This window comes from Dermacentor albipictus, chromosome 9 (assembly GCF_038994185.2).
Source record: "Dermacentor albipictus isolate Rhodes 1998 colony chromosome 9, USDA_Dalb.pri_finalv2, whole genome shotgun sequence".
NCBI classification, from domain to species: Eukaryota; Metazoa; Arthropoda; class Arachnida; order Ixodida; family Ixodidae; genus Dermacentor; species Dermacentor albipictus.
Window position 1 is genome coordinate 43,874,749 of NC_091829.1, and position 12,932 is coordinate 43,887,680.

The 12,932-nt window shown below is 42.3% G+C and overlaps 1 protein-coding gene across 3 annotated transcripts in view; it reads left to right on the forward strand.

Moving 5' to 3' along the window:
• The window catches only part of udt (protein undicht), a 40,542-nt gene extending 27,791 nt beyond the window's left edge, over nucleotides 1–12,751 (forward strand). For 2 of the 3 annotated variants that reach the window (XM_070525533.1, XM_070525534.1), the window contains exon 14: nucleotides 1,367–7,869. In XM_070525533.1, coding sequence (XP_070381634.1) covers nucleotides 1,367–1,521 — 155 coding nt within the window. In that variant the 3' untranslated portion in view covers nucleotides 1,522–7,869. Of the gene's footprint in view, nucleotides 1–1,366; nucleotides 7,870–12,493 lie in introns of those variants that run through there. The other variant, XR_011508552.1, reaches the window with a different exon arrangement.
• The last annotated feature ends 181 nt before the right edge of the window (nucleotides 12,752–12,932 follow it).

Sequence of the window (12,932 nt, forward strand, 5' to 3'; positions counted from 1 at the left end):
AATCTACATTCCCCAGCAGGTGCCCACCGGGTTCAGTGTTATCTTCAACCCCAAAAATGAAACGAACTTGGCCTAACTCGATGTACTGAAGTTTTTCTTGAAGTAAATGAGTGAAAAAGCGGCAATCATTTCCTAATTTTGACACAGACAGGTTCTTTGAGCATGTGCTCTAAACTATCACATAAAACATCTAAGTGCCATGATCACATCCCTAGCTTTATTGTGACAAAACTGCACACCACACCCATGCACGGAACAGCCAGCTCAACACCACCTCGGTAGGAGTGGCGCTGGTTGCTTTCGTTATTTAATCGCTTGTACGACAGATGGCTGGATTAATGGCAAATACAATGCCACAGTAGCCTTTGCGTGTCACTACGTTACGATTTTAGATTTTGAAGGCCCGAAAACTCCCTTTCTCAATTTTACTAACTTCCCGATTTACTGGCAAGTTGTATATGACTGCAGTCCTAACATGTTACTCTTGGCAGTTTTCTCACTGGATGCAGCGTCTCTCGAAGCACCTGAATAAGTGATATGCACAAATTACTTGCTTGTCTTGTTGGGGGTCAATGTGTTTTAAAAGAGCACCGAGAGGAAAGTCGTATTTCCTTGTTTTATTAGGTATAGCTTTTGACTCTGTAGCTAAGACATGAAGCATCAATTGCTCGCAAATATGTAAAATCACTAGCTACATAATCTTGAAACCAATTCACAGTTCACGCCATGTACAGCTTGGCTTCAAGTGTGATGTAGGCTGCAGGCATCACAGAAGTCAGCATTGCGATTTTCACATTGTATGACAGCCAGCGAATATTTGTGTACCATTCAGCCCGGTTGAGCAGTAGAAGGCCGCATGACAACCATGCTGCTGAAAGCTGGGCATGTGTGAGCGGATAGGCCCTTCTATTTTCCTCAACTCCACAATTTGCTGGAAGTGTTCAAGCATCCCTTTCACCTTTTTTTTTTTTTCATTCTTCTCCTGGCCACCCACCTTTGGGCTAAAGAAGCCTGGTCTAGCAATAAAGTTTATTTGTCTCTCTCTTCCTCCTGTCATGTTTCCGGTGTACTTGAGTTTTGACGTTATGATTGCGGCATGGTCTTTGGGGACTGCAGTAGGCACTGGTGCGTGTCACTCGCGTAGGATGCAGTTGAAATGCCACAATGGCTTCGCGGTTATAGTGCTCTGTTACTAAGCATGAGGTTGCAGTTTCAATTCCTAGCAGAATTCCAGTCAGGGAAGAATACGAAAATGTTCGTTTCTGTTTATCAGTTATGTGCACGTTAAAAAAAAACTACTTTAAGTATGAGTCTCAGCCAACTAACACGAGTCGAGTGCACTTATTTTGCTGTCTTTGCCTTTCAGATGATGACTGTCCGATGTACTTCGATGACGGATCCAATCCGTATCAGCAGATTGCCGAGCAGGCGGCAATTCTGATGGGCTCGGCAACTAGCCTCACGAGCCACATATCACTCGTGCACCTTATGCTTCTGGTATGTTTGCGCACCTTGTTGTGACTGCGAAGCAGCTGATAGAGCAAGGACTGTTTGCTGTGGATCTGAAGAGGCTCAAGACTTAAGACTGTAAGATATGTCCATGTCGTGCATACAGTATGTTGTCTGTTCCGTGCACCTGCAAAGTGCCCTAAACACCTGTGGCTGGTGTGTTGGAGGTGATCTGTTTGTACTTGCATTGAGAGGAGGTAGAAATCTAGTTTGAGCTTTTACCACCTGGGATAGTTTGAAATGTTTCATCTCCGCAAAGTATCAGGGCATGCATATGGTCTCAATGCTGTAGCGCCAGCTAGTTTCTTTCACCTTGTGCTGTTTAGGTGCAAAGCATCTTTGAGCATTAAAGCTAGCCACAATCTAATTTAAATGGTGTTCTTGGGACATAACTATGACGTCTCTATAGTCAGTGACAACCTGAGAATGCAGTGGTAAATACATCGCCATCCAACGCAAGGGGAAATTGTATGATTATATCAGACACGTTTGTTTGTTTACTTATCTGCATGACGTCACGCTGGAGCTGAGCATTTTTCAACATCAGTATCTATTGGCAACTACCGTATTTACTCACGCAAGGCCCACGCTTTGTGCAGATTTTTGACAGGCTGCAGGTCTTACACAAGGCAGCCTGCTCACTGAAGCCTGGAACTGTGCTCAAACTGCTATGCAGAATAATGCAACCACTATTAGCCAACTATGATCAATTTTATTCACTCGTCCTCGCCCCTTTTGTTGTGCTCGTTTGACAAGCTAGCTTCATTGGTGCTCTACTAAAGGTGGTGGTCCTTCGTGCTGTCCATTACTATTTGAGATTCCTGTCACCCCAAAACTTTGAACGGTAGTCTTGAATAAGAGCATGCACTTCTTGTTATGGTGCCCTCTTAGTTCGCCCGAAAGCATAATGCTGCAGCTAAGCCTACCAAACAGTGTGCCCCAACAGAGCCAATACTTTTGATAGCGACATGGTGAAGACGACGATCTATCATCACCAGGACAGCGTCTAGTGCCATCTAGTAGTAGCTTGCAAAAATAACCAGCACGTGGGCATGGCTTGGAGGCCATGCCTTCACAAAGCCTTCTATACCTGTGGTTTTCAATAGATACACATTTCTTGCACAAAGCATGTTTGACGTATCAGAACAACATGAGCGATAACAAAGGGACATTTTGCATTTACAAGAGAAGCTAATGACCAACACTTCTCCAACTGTAGTTATATAGTAATAAGTATGTGCGTGACGCTTAGTCAAACTCTGTCTTTTTCAAAATTTAAGCACTTCAAAGTGGGGCTACAAGCCTTACACCAGGGCTGGCCTTATATGATACAGTAAGTTTTCGAGCACGAAGGCACAAAAAGCAGGTGCAGTGTGGTACTGTGGGCAGGGCTTGCACTGAATTCTTAGGTTGTCAACGAATGCAAGGAGGTCACTTCCTCTCTTGTTCTCGCACGTTAATGTTCAAAGAGAAGTAGAAGTAGACTTCCTGAATTTGCCACCGAACCTGCAACCGCGTAGCAGGTCTTTGGTGCTTATTGCAGAACTTCAAGTAGTCGAAATTTAATCTGCAACCATTTACAATAGGGTCCCCATTTTCTAGTTTCGGCTTTATGATGAATGACCTGAAAAATCTGTCATTCAAATTGTTCGGTGAGTTGCCGTGGCAGCTCGGGCTACGGCTGCTTTCACTGAGCGTAAGGTCGTAAGCTTGTTATGTATCCATGGGCAGCTACATTTTGTTGGTAGGGAAAGTAAAAGCATTTGGGCACCTAGTGTACGATATCGAGTCTCATGTTAACATAATTCTGACTTCTGTTGTTTATGTACTAGCCCAAGCGCTGCCTTGTTGTATAAACCCACATAACTTAATCAATAATGTTGTCAATCAAGATATCATGAATCAAATCATTCAATCCACGGAAATTACGGCTACGAGCAGCCTGTACCATGGTGGCAGTGGGGTGAAATAAGTGGGACCAGTTGAGTAAGCTTGATCTTTATTTATTTTTTTAATTTTTTTTGCCCTCTCTGCAAGAGTAGTTATCTTCATAGTGACGTGAGTTCGCATTTGAGCACTTATAGCTAGACCAGAAGACGTCAAATATAGTTGTAGTCCGGCACAAGAAGGTTTAATCAACAATCTGTTGTGTAGTATTCCATACGAGGGCCTCAGACTAAACTGACTTGAGTGTCAGGATTACTAACAACTAATTTAAGTTTAAGTAATGCTAAAACAAACATGCAACATGTTGATACTGTTTTAATTGGTAACAAAACTCTCCATTAGCGGCAGTTTAATTGTGATATGGAGAACTAACAGGTGCTTGTTTTTCACTGCACAAGGTGTGCGAGAACAAGTGTTAGTGTTACATCTAATGACAAAACATTCCGGTTGCTTAACAAGGCAACAGTATAGAAATTGAAATGCGTGTGGCTTTTTACACCACTGTCCATTGTTTTTTATCATGTGGCTAGCTTAAAGTGCAGGTCTTTTTGATGCATGTTCTTGTTACTTCTCTTTTCCTTTTCTTTTTGTAATCTCACATGAGGCAATGCATGACACTTGTTTTTATTGAATTATGTAATAGCCCCTTCACATTCCTCCGTTGGAGCAGAAAATTAATGGCCCTGGTGATAATGGTCATTGCAGAAACGGCAACTATCAAAAGAGCATGCCGACAAAAACAAGCTGCTTAAGGGGTTGTTTTTATTTACTGTGTTGTCACTGGCATTTTGGCTTGAGACATCAAGTGCAGCGCAGAAAGGCAAAGGTGCAGGACCATAAGGGGAGATGTGCAGGACATAGCACTAGACTTCATATTATTGTCTATCTTGCTGAGAACACGCAAGGCACGGGATAAGCAGGATAAACATGCAGAGGGACTTTTTGTTTTATTTCAAGGCAATAAGCCGTCGCTGTATGTTGTCATGCAGACTTTTTTCTAGCTAGGTGGGCAAAACGTAAAAGATAGCTGGGCCTACTCTTTGAATACGGGAAGCTCCCTTTGCCTCTCTCTCATCATCCTAGCAAAGTCATTGCAGTACAGCCAAATTTTGTCCTGCATTCATCGCACTCTGATCCTGATCAATCGCACTATACTAGTTCGCATGTCTCTTAGAATGAGCATCAGCTAGCCCAACTGTCTGCTCTAATAACTAGGAAACTGCAGTACATTACAGGCTGGTGTTGCATGAGGCATGCGAGTAGTGACAAAGTATTTGTGCGTTTCATTGTGTCCACGTGTCATATACGTTTTTCTGATCTGATGGTATATTGCATTCAAATTCCTTTTTTAGTGTTTAGGTGACTACCTCTACTGGTTATTAATGCAGTTAAACCTCAATATAACAAACTTCAATATAACAAAATTATTGATGTAACAAAGTATTCAACTTCTTTTAACTTGTCCATAGAGCTTGAGCCAACCATGTATTTCGAGCTTCAGTATAATGAAGTGTGTTCAAACACGGATGCAATATAATAAGATTTCACTGCCACTGTGAAGGAATACTGAGGCAATATATGGAAACTGCTGTGGACACAGATGTTCAAATGGTTGAATTACAAGCGGCTTCTGGTCAATGCACCTCTCAAATTGCACGCCGCATCACAAAGCAGTCGCCAAATCGGTGCAGCATAGCAGCGGGACCCTCTCGCTCGATGTTCTGTATAAAGTCCACGAGCAATAAGATCCTATCGTGTCCCATGCGCCATACGTTGTGGGTGCGAGGGCGAACCGAAAAGGATGGTGGCTTGATGCGTGCCATCTTCCCATGCAAGCACATGACGGGATAAAGGCGTGGGAGGGGGTGGGGGGGAGGGGCAACTTGATTCAAGCGATTGTTAAGGGAGACGAGGAGGCCAGCACACCTTATGTTGGAGACAATTTGCAGTGGGTGCAAAGATTAGGCGAACCAAGATGGGAGTGTCTTCATTTAGAGCTCGCGGTCACCTAATCTCAAGTTCCGGAGATGCATTTTAGCAAGAGGCAGATGAAGCATTGGCTCAACTCTGCCTGCATTCTTCATGATATTGTCAACCCCCCTGTGGGCAATACTATCGTGCGACAGCGGAGTTGACACGAAAGCTTCGTAGGCTTCGCTTTGTACTGCCAATGTAAAGATACCATGACACGGTATGAAAACACATCTTTAGTCACTGACTCTCAAATTAATGAAATAATAATCTTTTTCTTGTTGAAATTAATTTTTTTCCTATTGCCCTATAATTCAAAATATTTTAAGGCCCCTTCTGTGCAGGAAAAATCTGTCAGCGACTTTGCTTATTGCATAAAAGATTGAATTTGAACATTACGGAAGTTTGGTATAACAACGTAAGTTACCAATTATACTGATTTTGTTATATTGAGGTCTAAATGTAGTACTGAATGCAGCAGTCTCTTATCATTGGGACCATGAACATGGCTGTCAGATTATTATTATTATCGACGTTGTAATAGCACCTTCACGTGTGGCTGCAGTATGGTTGATTGTGACATACCGGTTAGCATTGAAACTGCTAACTCAGCTTGCTGTTGAGATCATAGTAGTAATTGTTTACATGTGTTTGTTTACATTTTCCTTTCTTGTTACCGCATTGCATTTCTCCACTTTCTACTAAAATTTAGACATAATAGAGGTTTCTTTTAATGCATTTGTGTATTTACACATCTGTACAGTGTGTTTGTCTTGTGTACAATATGTTTGTGTCACCATGCATGATGGAAGTGTTTTTCAAAACGCATGATCCGTCCAACTTTAAGTGGAATCTCATATTTACTTTTGTGCACATATTAGTGTGTTGTTGAAGGGTGCACTATTGTGTACACTGTATGATACAGAAGCTTTGGTGGTGTTATGAAAGATATATCATATTTGAGCTGCCTGTGCTCTTGAGGTGAAAGTTTTGTAATGTTCACAGAAGGAGTTGTTTCTGCAAAGATTCTTCAAATTTTCTGAAGACGAAGTCCAGATAGACAGTTTTTTTAACAGTGCTATGTTCAGGACAGTGAATGTTAAATAGCATGATGATGGTCGCAAAGAAGGTAATTAATGTTGTGAAATTAGCTGAAGAACCGTTCGTTTGTCCTTGGGCACATATTGCAGTTGTTGAATCAGTGCGAGCCAATGCTCAAAGCACATTCAGTTACAATAAATCACAGCACTAGCGAGAGTGCAAAAATATCCGTCCATGGAATGTGTAGCGATGCTTCTGTGTTCCACCTATACATATCGCATAACTGTAAAATCTGTCATCAATTCATCAGTTGCAATGTGTGCCTTGAGGTTAATAATTAAGCTGGTAATTAGGGAATCTCTAGTTTAAAGTTTGGTAATGAACTTATTGGCTGTTGACTGATGCACTCTGGTTGCTGTGGTTATAGTTATTTGCCGCGAACATTGACCAAATACCTACTATTTGAAGACTGGCTAGCAACTGTCTTTGGAAGGTGTACAATGTCTGTTTGCCCGAATGGAGAGAAGGTATAGCAATAAAGAGATGGGAACATGAAAATAGGAAGCTGGAAGTGAGGTGGAAATATGAGAGGGTAACGCCAAAGCAAAATATCACTATATTCAATGAAGTATGCTCGTGAGCAAAGGTAATAGACCCCCCCCTGTTATCTGATTTAAATTTTTGCATCAACTATAGCAAAGATGTAATTTGTTTCAAGTATGTGACAAATGCCCTAAACAAGAATTGATGGCAATTCTTCCATCAAGTTATGCTCTATAGTTATTTGAGAAATGCAGTGGGGTCTGTAACATGAGCATGCAACAGTGCATACACAATTCACACAGAAATGCGACATTAGAAAGAAGCGTAGGAGTATAGTTACTCAGTCTCTAGAATGCTATAAACATTGAAAGAGAAGCGGTACATCGAGAGAAGCAGCAGTCTTAGACAGCCAGAAACAAACTAAAAAAATGCAGAAGAACCATCCACTGCCTTAGATAACACAGCACAAGAAAATTCTTGCATATGGATCGCTACTACAATGTCTTCATAAACTTCTGGCATTCTTAGTGGAAACAACTCTTGCATGTGGCAGCGTGTTGTGATGCTACACCACTTCGAGCAATATTCAGTGTATAGCATGTGATGCTGGAGCAAGGCTCGACTGTGGGCGTACACCGCCGTATTATCAAGTGCCATGTGGCCATGTGCATGACATTCCATTACATCCGTCCATTTTTAGTATGTTTGCATCCCAGTGATCCAGTCACATTCCATGCTCTAGCAGTGTATTGCCGTGTGTACATGTTCTAACACTGCTGTCCTGGTGTTTTTACCCTCTTTACGTTAAATGCTGTTTGCCGTGCAGTTAAATAAACTTTTATTTTTATCTAAACAGAACTTTGCCCATTGCAACTTGCCTTATCGATAGTACTGTGGGGCAGAAATGCGTAGTGCCTAAGTTTTGATTCAGTATTCAATGCTGCAGGTGCTTCCTGAACAGCAGCAAGAGGTTTAGTTCAGTGTGTGTGTGTCTTCATTTTCATGCATGTGGTAGGAAATCTTCCCGCACACCTTTGACCCCACGTTTTTTTTTTTTCCTAACAACTTGATACCCCAACTAACATGGGGCACAATCTGCTTTCTGTAGTACAATCTTTCTGTCCCTTCTGCTTGCGCATTGAATATACCAACTTACAGCGGGACACAATCCACCACATACCTTTCTGCCCCTTGTGTTTGTGTATTGATGTCCCGATTTACACCAGGACACAATCCACCTGTGAGTATAATCATTCTGTCCTTTGTGCTTGCGGATTGATGTGTGACTTCTGTATGGTCGGCCAGGGTCAAGCTGAAATTCACTCTAGCTCTGACAGCTGACCGTGAGTGCTCGACTGCGAGTGTGACTGTGAGCTGCTGCAGCACTTTTAAATAGATGCGCTGACACCAAATTTTACAATAATCAAAGTGAATGCTATCCTGCTAAATCCCCCAAATAGCTATGAGATACATGCAAGGCCTTCCATTGGTATAGAGGTATCAAATAAGTACAGTAAAACCTCGTTCCTATATTATGTAAAAGAATGTAAGAAAAAATCTTACGAACCTTTTCTTGTTCGCAAGGGATTTAGCGGCCGGAAAACGGATCATGCAATCACAGTTTGGCAATGTATTTAACATTGGCAACGAAAGATCATGTTTTCAGGGGACTGGTAACAAAGAAGTGTAACTGTACGTCATTTTTTATGTTCTCAATTGTGAACGTTTGCACCAGAAAATCGTGCTTAAAGGGGCCCTGAACCACCCCTCGGGCTTGGTGAAATAACATAGTCTGCAGGTAGCATACGCTGCTGTGAACATCTCAGCCAAGTTTTGCTGCTGTACGCAGTGCGTGGTGCTCGCTAGCAGATCATAAAGTCACCCTTCTCTCAAACGCTTTCTTTTCAATAGAAGGCCCTGTCCTCACTCTCTTCTGGAAGCTTGATTTCGTCATCGGATGCTTTATTTCTGCATTTCTTTAGACAGCCGCTGTTGTCTGACCGCTTACATCAAGCTGCAATCGGCTACATGGCATAGATAATGTGACCACCGTAGGGTGCCGTCATGCATCCACTGGCTACGCGCACTGCGGCTCACTGAGGATAACCGCGTTTAGCTTATGTACAGCGCATCGTAGGCACCGAAGGCAAAAGTCGTGGCGTCTACGCTAACATCCAAAATGAAATTTGAACTGTGCGCCACAGTGACAATTAGAAGGCAGATTGTTGTGAGCATGCCTCACAGTTCTCTTCAGGACATAGTTTTCCCATGCGGGAACCGGTTGTGTAGGAAGGAGGTCTCTCGCCTTCTGTTAAATTACCTACAGGACACGGATTTGGCTTCCACATGGTGAACTGAGGAGTGAACATTTGTAATTGGGAGGTCTGTGTCGGATTATGTGACTTATTTATTTTAAGTGTCGCTACGGTGGAGCAATTGCCGGCAGCAACTGCAAGGCTAATCCCACCAGTAGCCTACAACAACTCAACTCAACTGTGAGCATGCCCCACTGCTCCATAGCCTTCATAGTGCAAGGCATTGAAGAATTCAGGGTGTCTGCCAACTGGGAAAACCGGGAATTTTCAGGGATTTTGAGTAGTCTGGAATAACTCAGGGAAAACTCAGGGAACTTGTGCCTCTATCAGAGAAAATTAGCGGTAATTTTATTGAAAGCATCAAAAGTTGCGGTAATGCTGGCTTGAGTAACGGACAGGAATCGTAATGAATCGTCTTTTAAGCCCAGTCAACGACCATCTTTCCGGATGCCCGATAATTTGGACGGTGTCACGGCACCACCACATAACCCATAGAGTCAATGTATCAGAACATCTGAAACTTCGGACGCAAGAACCCTTCGCTGTCCGATTTTCCGGACATTTTACCGTGACCGCAGGTCCGAAACGGCAATAATCAAAGCCACCACCACTGCCATTTTTTTACCTCGCCACCTCAAACCGGCGCATTCGCACTCAGATCCGCTGGCAGCCGTAGTCACCACTGTGGCAATGCTAGACCTAGCTGCTTCGACGTTCGCTATTGCGCTTCTTGCCGTTGGGTGCCATGTTTTTTTGTTTTTTTTTTGAAAGAATTCGCTACTGTCAGCAATGGCACCGACTCCTTCTTTGTGGTGCTCGCGATTGGCTTAAAAGCTAGGAAAGCACGGTGCGTTGCATAATGCCAGTTTCCGAAAGTTAGCTTTGCCTCTATACAGAAATGTTGTTTGGTGAAGCATACGCAAAAGTATTGCAGTGAAGCATAACAAGCGTGGGATGATGCTATTGCCACGGGACGCAGTATGTATTCCTTAATTATAAACGCGTGCGCCCGGTTTCTCCTGTCACAGTACGAAAACCGATATGCCTAACACTTGTACCAATGGGCCTTCAGAGCGTTTTCGAATGTGCCTGAGGCGGTTTGAACCCTCAAGGGCAGTAAATGACATGCATTCTTTTTTTCTTACTGGGCGATTTTTCGGACGTTTTCGCTGCCCTAGGGAGTTCGAAAAATCGGACGTGGACTGTGCAACTGACCAAGAAGATGCTTCAAATGGTCCGTGGGGTGAAAGAGTGGTGGAAGAAGGACAAGAGCAGAAAGGATCTACGCATTGAGGAATGAATGGGAAAGGAAGTGTGCTGCCGCCTTTTTGAAGGAGCTTGAGCTCAAAAAGAAGTGTTAGCTGAAGCCAAGACGCAGGTGTCCCCCCTCATCCAAACCAAAATAAACTCTTTAAAGCAGTGAAACACAACACTGAGGCATTGTGCGCAGGCTGAGAGTATGTCAGGACAGTTAAGGTTGACTTATGAGCTGTTGAGAGAGAATCTCAATTGTGACAAAGTTTGGGCCTCATACCACTCAGCTTGCTATAAGTTGATAGAAATAGGTCATATTCGAAAATATTTGCTTCTTTATGCATCTCCTTTTGATTCGTATTTGAAAATGTCCGACTCTATTTGAAATTTTTTTCGAAAACATTTTATTTGTTGTGCATTTTACTAACCCCTCCCTTCTATTCTCTTTTTGAATAACATAAACACTACTCCTTAGTATTCAGATTGGATTAAGTCGTTTTCTTTTTTTTAAATTTTGTTCATATGCCTACTAGAGAGTGACAGCATCGGGCGATATGGTTTCAGTCCGTCTTGATGTAAAACATAGTTCTGCATTACTCAGGGAATTTCGCAAAGGCACTTGGGGAAAACCTAGAAAACTCAGGGAATTTGGAGATGTCAACTTGGTAGACAACCTGAGAATGAACAGAAACACAGCATAATCCATGTTTGATTGCCAATAACTTCACTTCTGCTGAATGTATTGAAGTACTTCTTGTGACAAAGTATTTCTGAAATAGCCTATTTTCACTTCAAATGCCTTTTTACCGCTTCAATAAAAAGTGGTTCAGGGCCCCTTTAATGTGACCATATCAACAAGGTCCTACTGTATTGCTGGCAGCCAAAGAGGGTATATAACTTATTACATAAGTGAAGCCAAATCAGTGCAGCATTACTGAGGGTACAAAAATACACAACTTGCTACTACTTGCTCAACCTTGCTCAACAAGTGTCTGTATGTGTGTGTCACAGGTTTGAGTAACATGCATCTGTACAGATCGCCTGGAAAATTTTTCATAGACAAACATTAGATTCATGTGCAGCCATAGTAGGTGTTTGATGTTCCAAGAGTGAGCATCCACTTCTTTAATTGTCCTATGATTTACTCTGTAAAATTTTATGTGCAGAGTTTTCTGTTGATGTGGCGTTCTCTTGCCGGTCGAAGTATAGTCGCCTTTGTTGGCTGACTTTTTTTTGCACTAACATGTCTTTAACAATTTTAAAGACATGTTAGTGCATGCAAAAGTCAGCCAACATCATTTCCCCGTAATAGAAGCATGTCATCACCTCAGGTGCAAAACCTGCAGGCACCTTCAAAGTGATGTTACAATTAAAATCACTGCAAATAGATATACACACCAAGCGAAAACTAGTTTTACTTGCATTAGTTCTGATGTGATTTATATGCATGAATGTTCCTTCTGTAAGAAGCAATATATAGGTGAAATGGGACAAATCAGTGAATGTCAGGTTAAATGGACATTGCACGGACACAGCTAAAGAGCTTCCCAAAGCTGTCGCCTAGCATTTAAACGAACCAGGGCATAAACTTTGATGAACTTAAACTGTACATCCTACTGTTAAATTTCCATTCTGTGCGAGACAGAAAGTACAGATAATCATCATCCATAAGTTCAAGACATTGCAAATAGGCATAAATGTTTCAAAAGGAGCTTTAGAATCTATTCAATGTGCTAAAATTCAAGCTATAGGCAACAGCACTTAGTTATTTTTCATTGGGCTGCTTAGTGTATTCTTTTTCATTTCTTCTTTCCCCTTTTTTTTTCTTCTTTTATTTATATACTAAATTCATTTTAGTACATTTTTTTTCCACAAGCACCATTTTCTGCCACATCCTTTATTCTCTCTTTCAGAGAGACGATAGCTCACTGACCTCCAGCGAAGCAGGCAATCCCCCCCTCCCTGTCGTGCAGGCTCCTTCCAAGAAAAAAACACATGGTTGGTTGACACACGGCCCTACCGCACATTCCCTCACCAACGCTGAATAGCACTCCTTTATGTTCAGCTGTACACCCTTGCCGTTAACACACCCTCGGCCGTTGCCTCGCCCACCTGCCCTACCCCCTCTCCCCTTTAGAATTCTACCTATACATACTGTGCTGAGGAAAGCATATGTCGCCTTGAAAAAGAAAAGTCCACTTCTCGAAATGTTGGCTCCCGCTTTTGCCTTGTTCTCATTTTTCTCATCATCCTGGCCACTTGGAAAACTTGCAAAATATGCCTCCGCTCCTAGTGTATGGAAATACTAACACAATAGCAGTTGTTTTGTGTGCACGTGTGTATAATTTATTG